This window comes from Castanea sativa, chromosome 6 (genome assembly GCF_040712315.1).
Source record: "Castanea sativa cultivar Marrone di Chiusa Pesio chromosome 6, ASM4071231v1".
NCBI lineage: Eukaryota > Viridiplantae > Streptophyta > Magnoliopsida > Fagales > Fagaceae > Castanea > Castanea sativa.
This window is the reverse complement of record NC_134018.1, coordinates 33,343,928-33,352,296: the sequence shown is the minus strand read 5'-3', so window position 1 is coordinate 33,352,296 and position 8,369 is coordinate 33,343,928. Positions and strand designations below refer to the sequence as shown.

Below are 8,369 nucleotides of genomic sequence, written 5' to 3'. Positions count from 1 at the left end.
CTTTTTTTATAATGGGGGTGGGGTTTTTTTGTAGAGAGAGTATGCCAATTTTGGCCTTTGGGCTAGGCCTAAATGGCTTGGGCCTTTAGTTGGCTTGTTTAATTGGTCAGTATGCTGTGAGATTGAGGAATTGAGGGGAAGGTGTATGTCAACCATATGCAATGTAATTCCTCAAAGTAGTAACAACACAATTATAATGAAGACTTTCAACAGATTACATATTGACCAAGAAAATATATTACTCCCGGCATTTTTCCCCTTCTTTAAACAAGTTGGGGTGTATGGAAGATAAAATCATAATAGACTATGGACTAATATATGGTTCACAAGTGTAAACGTATAAGATGGCAACAATAATGGATATTTATATACTTTCTTCTGTACAACCAAAATCTTTTTGCTGTCAATAGAAATGTAGATGATACAAGTCAATCCGTTCTCAGCCAATCCTATTTTCAAAAATCAAACTTTCATCAGCTGACAAATAATCATTTACTGAAATACATGAATGAAATTCAAGTTTCATATTCTGTTGTTGGATGGAATTTTGATGTGGGCTAGTTCTTCTAACCATGATGATCTGCTCATCTTGCCTCCGAGAATTCCAAGCAACTTGAATAAATGCCCAAGACAGAGAAAAAAAATTTGTAAGCATAGTCATATGAATTATGGGGAAGCTCTTAATCTTCAACAAAATTTACAGTTTGTACATATGGAGTTGTTTGAGATAAACTTCCAGCCATATTTCTATCTTGAAAACTTCTGCGTTATTAGATTGATGTGTCAGGAAAATTTTAACAAAACAACGAAGAAAGTTCAACACAATCAACCTACAGGCTGTGGGAAGGGGATTAAGAAATCCTTGCCGCCTAGTTTTGGCCATTGACTCCGACAGTGATGCAAAATCTTTTTGAGGATTTTAACATGTATGCTATACTTTTTTTTTTTTTTTTTACAATAATCACAACTTGAAGTTACTTGCATGCAGCACACCAAGCATATGCAATATGGTAGAAGAAAGCTTGTTCCAATTAAAAATTGTTATGTACCTATTTGAAATGAAAGCTATGGAGATAGATTGTCATCATCTGAACTAGAGTTGTTGTCCATTCTCCGCTCCATTATTGCAGGAAATAGCCGCTGACGTATCTCTGTAGACTGCTGAGATGACACTGATGGAGCCTCTTTCTTGGTAATCCTCACTCTCTTCAGTCCGGCATCTCTAACTTCTTTACATGCCTTATCTAACATTCTCAAGAAATCACGTACTATTGCAAACAAGCGCAGGCCTTCATCCTTTCCTGCATTCCCATGGAAGTAATCTGCAGTACTTTTCACCAGAGCCATTATTTTCTTTTCTTCCTCCAAAAGCCCTGAAATATCAGCTTCCACAACTTCCACAAAATTGGCTAGCACATGATTGAATTCGCTGTCTTCATCCAGACTCTTCATCTCAGCATTTAAGAACCTTTTATTTTTTATCAATGATTGGCTGAGTTTTGATACCGTAGATGTTAAAAGATCAGCATCTATGAATGCTGCCTTTTTAACATCTTCCAGTTCATTGCTTAAACCTGAAACTACCAGAAGACCAAGCCTGCGATAGTGCTCTTCTGATTCTTCAGTGAAATCGTCAGCAAAATCATCTGTCTTCAAGCTGGATAGGCTCTGGCTTTCTCTGGCTGTACGAACAGCTCGTATGCCTTCAGAACGGATAATCTCCTGAACAACGAAGTGCAGTAGCGTGGTCTTGCCATCCGTTCCTTTTACATCAGACAGTTTCAAGAGAGTGTCAAGCTTAAATGCTTGTGCACCACCTCTGTAGGTACCATCATTCATGCGGTTTCCAGTTTTGAGAACCGCTTCTAAGAGTTTTAGGAATAGCCTGCTATTTCTTAGTTTGTTACAAGCAACCTGCCATTTAAGATGAGCATGGTTATATAATTATGAACATCTTATACTGTTTTCTAAGGCAATAGAAGATTTGGCACGTTAAAGCAACATTCCACATAACCTTTTTAGCATATTTTAACTAAGAGAATGCCATAGTCCCCAATCCTGTACCTATGTATGTATACTAAATAGGAAATATTATATCAGAAATATAGCAATATAAAATTAAGTGTGAGACACAATTCCTATCGCTAGTGTCTCACCTCTAGAGTTGCCAAGGATTCTTTAATGTTAGAGACCTCCTCCCGAAGGGAACTCATGAATAGAAGTGACTCTAGTCGTTTAAATGCAAATGGGATGTCAACCAAGATTTTGAGGAATTGCTCTGCAGGGCCAAGTCGAGAAATATCACCACTATATAGCCTGAGCTTCAGTTCCTCTTCTGTTGACGGTGCCATCTTCAACAAAGTTTGAAGAAGCTCAACAGGAAGCTCATTACCTGATTCAATTAAATACTAATAAGTTTTTGATGACTTCAAACTCAACAGTTAAGCATTTACTAAACAACTTTGGCTAGGTGGATATGAAACAAGGCATTAACTGTCATATAGAAGAGCATACAGAATAGCAAGTAAAACAAATAATTAATAGCTTCTTTGGGGTAGATTTACACGAGTTTTAATTATGTACAGGCTGTTCATCCTTATTTTCTTTAACATTTTATGCTCACTTGTCATTACACAGGCATAGTAATGAGGATGAATGGCCAGCAGACAACATGCTTGAATCACCCATGAAGGAGAACTTCGTCTGAATCCCCCTCACCCCAGTTGATGTCAGCAAAAAAATAAAATACTTGAATTATCCACAAATGCTTTCTTACAAAACTTGCTCCTTTCATCTGGCAGAATAATAACAATCAATGCTTTATGGCACAGAACCTTCTATAGACCTGAACATGCATAGCTTTGGTCCACAACCCAAAGCTAATATTATTATACACTGTTCATTATGAATTATTTCTTCACACTGCAAGCTAACAAGAATTATTAACAAATTACGAAAAAGTGGTGATGTTATAAATATGATATAGGGTTATTAATAATTAGCTATAGAGAAAATTCAAACTCATCAAGCTAGCAATTCTATATCAACTTCTGGAGTTCCTAACTGGTCCACCAGATAACACTCATCTCAATTGGTTCAAATCTAAAGTTAGATGAAGATTCAAGACTCTTTTTTTTCTATCGTTACAAATCTTGAAATTTCAGATGTAAATCCAACATGACATAATTATTTCTTTGCTTCTCAAGCACACATTTTATTACCAAGCAGCATCAATTATTTCCTTAAACACAGCAGTTTCTTGTGGGTCCAATTATGGGGAAGCTCTTCACTGATGAAGTCAGAAAGCTGAAGCACATAACATATAATGAAAAGGTTTGAATACAAAAAGATTGATTTGGAATTTAAGAGTGGATATTAAGGAAAAACTCTCCAGGTGTATGGAATAAAGAGCACACCATATAATTGAACTGTACTCAATTGATATTTGATAGTTGAAGAAGTTTCTTAATGTATTTTTCCCCTACTCTAAGGAACTTCAAGAGAAAGAGAGAGGGAGGGAGAGAGACCTTCTTGAAGAGCGTCAATGACTTCTTCTGTTGTCACATTCAGGGCTCGTAGAAGAATTGATAAATTTTGTGCCTTCTTAGCATCAATAATCTGAACATACTGGATTGATGGATCAAGGGACGCTAACTCTCTCTTGCGGTCAATTTTATTTTTATCCATGTTGCTGTAACCAAATAGAGACTCTATCATCTCCTCATTGAACCTGAAAAATTGTAATGAATTCAGAGGTTAAAACGACTGATTTGACTTTTGCTTATTCATGGAATTTGAAGTTATATAGATAGAGGTATATCCTTACTGAAATGATCCAGAATTGATCTCATGCCAAACCATTGATTGATCAGGGTTGGCAAGAACCTTATCCCAGAAGAATGGCTTTAACTTGGTTTTTGGGGCTCCAGATTCACCATCAAGATCACCTCCCTCGCTAGAATCATTACTTCCTCGATGATTTAGTCCAAAAGGTGAAGGTTGATGTTTCCCAGGCATTCCTTTTGGTGGAGCAGGTGGAGGGCGAGCAACTTTAGGTGGTGGTGGGGGTTTAGGAGCAGGAGGAGCAATAGGAGGAGGAGGAGGAGGAGGTGGTGGTGGTGGTGGACTTGGTGGAGCAAGAGACATAGTAACTGATCTTCCAGGAGGAGGCTTTAAATAAAGAAATGGAACTGGCCCTGTACCTTCTGATGATAATTCCCCAGCCAGTGAGGAATCATTGGTTCCATGCTTCATGGACATGTTGGTAAGGAAAGAAGGATTCACTCCACTATTAATACTGAAATCTTTGTTACTTGAATTTCCTATACTGACAGACTTTTGAGAAGAACCTGAAAGGTTAAACTTATACACATCATCAGAAAATGCACTACTATAATGGAAGATAATAATGAGTCAATGATAAATAAAAACTGACAAAAGAATACCACCTGAGAAATCACTCATACTTAAGTTGAGAAGTGGCCTCTCATCTCTTTGTCCCTCTTTAGGTCCAATTTTGTTGCTTCCACCCTTAAGACAGCAAATGAGGAGCAGTGCAAGAAGGGCAAGGGCTCCTACTGCAGTTGCAACAGCAACCACAATTTTTTTCATCTGATAGCTATTGTCCTTTTTTGGTGAATTTTGTGGAACAGCAGAGCGAAGTGGTGGCAAATGTTTAGGACGTGGAGGAGGTGAGCTGATCACATCAAGTGAAGGAGCTGGCGCTTCAGGGGCCTGAATAGGGGGGTTTGGATTTGGAGATGAAGAACTGGAAGGTGCTGGACCATAATTAGGTGATTCTGCTTCTGTTGTGCTAGGAGCTGGAGCTGGGTTTGTTGCTATCTGTCCAGGTGACTGACTAACCAGATGTCTTCTGGGGGCATTTGGCAAACTGAAAAGCAACTCAGCACACTTGATGAACCTATTCTTGAAGCTATCTTCATCCGGATGAAACAGAAAACTTTTTCCTCTTAAGCAATCCAAAACTAGTTGTCTGATATGGGGAGGTAGAACCCTTATGGCTTTGTCTAATTTTCTTTTTGGCAGCAATCTTGATTTTGTATTCCTGATTGCTTCCTGTAGGATGTTCAAGCCAAAATCTTCAAGAAGATCCTTCCTGTCTATCAATTCTTTCCTGCAATGGACCCATACCTGCTCCACCTGTAGTCAGAATCTTGCATCAAAATCTCTGTAAATCATTCAAACCTAATTCTAAAAAATTACTATTTTCTACGAGTTCAGTGTGAGAACTATAAAATTTCCACTACTTCGCTTAATTGCTGTTGCTATTTCTGCACATAGGCATACCTCGAATCACCAGAACCCTTACTTGTATCAAGGATGCTATCCAAGAAAAGACGATGCAACAAGTGAGGTTTTCTAGTACATACACGTACATTAACAAGAACGCACTTGTGTAAAGATTATGGAAAGTAAAATCATCTATCTACATAGATAAATCAGTTTGAAAACAGTAGTTACTATAGATCTGCCATTCTAGATCTAGTATTCAGTCTTTTGGATTGGCATCTATTCTCTATTGCTGTATCTCAACTACCATAAGTGCTTAGATGAGATTGAACCTGTTTCATACACTAATCTGCTTTTTTAAAACACCAGAACAAGTAAAGCGGCTAGCAAAGAGCAGGTCCTTGAACTTCCTGTAGGGTCAACCTATAAACACAGCCTAAATGCCAAAAACATTTGAAGCTCCAATGTGCTGTTACTTGCAAATTGATTTTCCCAGGTATTTGCAAGCAGAATATCTAAAAATATTTTTAGTTTTGGTCACCATAACATTTGCTTCCAATGTCACATACTCACATGTAGAAGGAAGAGACAAATTAACTGTTAGTAGCAACCAAGAGTAGAACACAATTGGTGCTTGAACCTTGAATGCTTCATTACCCAGCTAGCTAATCTTCCAAATATGAAAGAGTGTTTGTTGCCTTCAGCAGAAAATAATGGCAAAAAACAAGGTGCAAAAAGTTGCATAGTTTCATTTGAAGGAGCAAGAATGTACCATTCACAGACATACCCTCATTGCTCTCTCATCTGCTCATTTGACTAAATAGTATAACCATTCAAAATTATGAAAAATGAGACAGAAAGCAAGACATTTGTGAAGGCCTAATCTTAGAAAACCTGTCTTCCTTTCTACCATTGCCAAAGAATATCTTTGTGATGAACAAAAATACATTGTCACATTAGGAGTTTTCCACTTTATACTTTACTAACTACAAACTACAGTATCCCATTGGGACAGATGATTTTTTTTTTTTTTCCTTTTTGTGACATCATTTCTTAGTCATCAAGCTGGAAATATTTTTGAAAGCTCAAATACTATACTAATAAAGGATATTTATCTAAATCCCTCTTTCACTATTGAGAATTCAAAAGGTTGGATTAGAGTTCTCCAAAGTTGTCATAGGATGGAAGGCCAGAATTGACAGGGCCTTTTGCTAAATTGAATTTAATTAAATCTTTTCTCTTGAACTTTTTGCCACCTTTGATTTAATTTAGACCCAATTTGATCCAATAATATCACAAACTTAATATTTACAGACTCAACTAATATTCTAAAGAAAGTGATCATCAAGAATCAACAAGCATTATAGTCAAATTCTCTTCATTTCAGAAACCATAAAACTCAGGAAACTGGCATTATTACTTCTTTGACAATTCCCACAAACCGAAGCAGAGTCATAAGGCAACCAATTGCAAACTACCATCCTAATACCAGAACTGCAAAATGGGTTTAAATCTGAAAAACCATAATTGCTACTAATAATTCAAACACTGCAAAAAAAAAAACAAAAAAAAAAACATTAATGCATGAGTTTTCATACCATTTCATCCTGTTCATGCGTTTTCAAGGAATCTCTATTGCTAAAAAATGTGTCCATGGTCCTCCTCTTCGCGTCTGATCCCCCTATCGCCAATGTGCAAAGCAAACTCATGAAGACAACCGCATAACCAGCCCTTCTCAATTCCATGTCTTCCCAAATCACTCAAACCGCATATTTTCCTTCTCATTTCATCGGAATTTGAATGAAAATCCTTCAAAACCACTCCAACCAAACCAAACAAAACAAATATTTATAATCTCTCCTTCTCAAAAAGCCTCTAGCTTCCAATGCTGCTACGTATAATTCAACATTATGAATTGGAATTCGAACGTGACCATGATACATGTACACCAAACATATGTATCAAACATTGATATAATGCTCAAAAGTGATCATGTTAAGGCAATATCTTTGCAAGAACCAATGCCACCAACGTAAAAGAATAAAAAAAAACCAAATCATGCAAAGCTCTAAGCCAACCCAGAAGCTGAAAACTTTGTTTGAATCCGAAGTTTTGGGTGGTACGGATCAAATTTTTTTGTTCTTTTTTATTTTTTCCAAAAATAGTTTTTGAATGTATTTCAATGGAAGAATTTTCTGTTGGGATTTTTGTTCATGCGAAAGATTTGATTTTTTTAGGAGAGAAGAAGAGAGAGAGAGAGAGAGAGAGAGAAAGAGAATGACGCGTAGAGACTCAAAAAGACGTGAAGAGAACAATGTGGGACACCCATGAAATATTTATTATCTCTCCTTCTCAAAATTAATTTTTGCTATCTTTCCCTCTCTCTCTCTCTCTCTCTTTTTAGTTTTTCCCATATTTTGTGTGCCTTCGTGTTTTTTTTTTTTTTTCCCTTCAAAATAAATCTAATCTCTTAAGACTAATTTACCTGTTTACAATGATCAATGTCTACTAGAGCATGTTACACTTATAATTATCGACAAACAAAGTTGTGTATACAATTTTTTTTTAACTGAAATTATGACTTCTAATCATTTTTCTTTTAAAGTTATCATATTATATTATAATATATATATATATATATATATATAATTATATATATAAAAAGATAGGCTAAAGTTACTTCTAACTGATATTTCCCACCTTTATTTTCTGCTTGTCTCTTTCTTTCTCTCTCTTAAATGGCTTTCCCAATCCCTTATACTATTACACATGTTACCAAGACCTTACGGAATCTACCAAGCAGCAAATTGTGAAAGCAGATTTTTCTTGATTCCTTGCTATTTTTTTCCCCTTGCTCTGTTGTCTCATCTTTCGTTTTGTCAAATGGTGAAAGATTACTTTGAAAAAAAAAAAGGTTCAACAGAGTTATATTTTTAAAGTATGGTAACGTGTGGAGTAATTTGAGTGATCAGCAATTGTAAAAAAAAAATAAAAAAACTAGAAATCATAATAATAAATAAAATGACAAAATTTAGGTATAGTACCTTAAGTATGGTTCTTTAAGTTTCTCTTTTAAGATTCAGTCATGTGACTGCTTAACTAAAAAATATACTTTCATT

The 8,369-nt window shown here is 36.0% G+C and overlaps 1 protein-coding gene across 2 annotated transcripts; it reads right to left on the bottom strand.

Moving 5' to 3' along the window:
- Positions 1–340: 340 nt before the first annotated feature.
- LOC142638801 (formin-like protein 3) lies at positions 341–7,537 on the bottom strand. 2 transcript variants are annotated; one of them, XM_075812865.1, is made up of 7 exons: positions 6,849–7,537; positions 4,449–5,160; positions 3,827–4,349; positions 3,528–3,730; positions 2,157–2,392; positions 1,050–1,914; positions 341–612 (listed from the first exon to the last, which is right to left on the bottom strand). In XM_075812865.1, the coding sequence occupies exons 1-6, from the start codon at positions 6,993–6,995 to the stop codon at positions 1,066–1,068; spliced, it is 2,670 nt and encodes an 889-aa protein (XP_075668980.1). In that variant the 5' UTR covers positions 6,996–7,537; the 3' UTR covers positions 341–612; positions 1,050–1,065. The 2 variants fall into 2 exon arrangements, with proteins under 2 accessions (XP_075668980.1, XP_075668981.1); XM_075812866.1 differs by lacking the exon at positions 341–612 and adding an exon at positions 645–762.
- Positions 7,538–8,369: the final 832 nt, after the last annotated feature.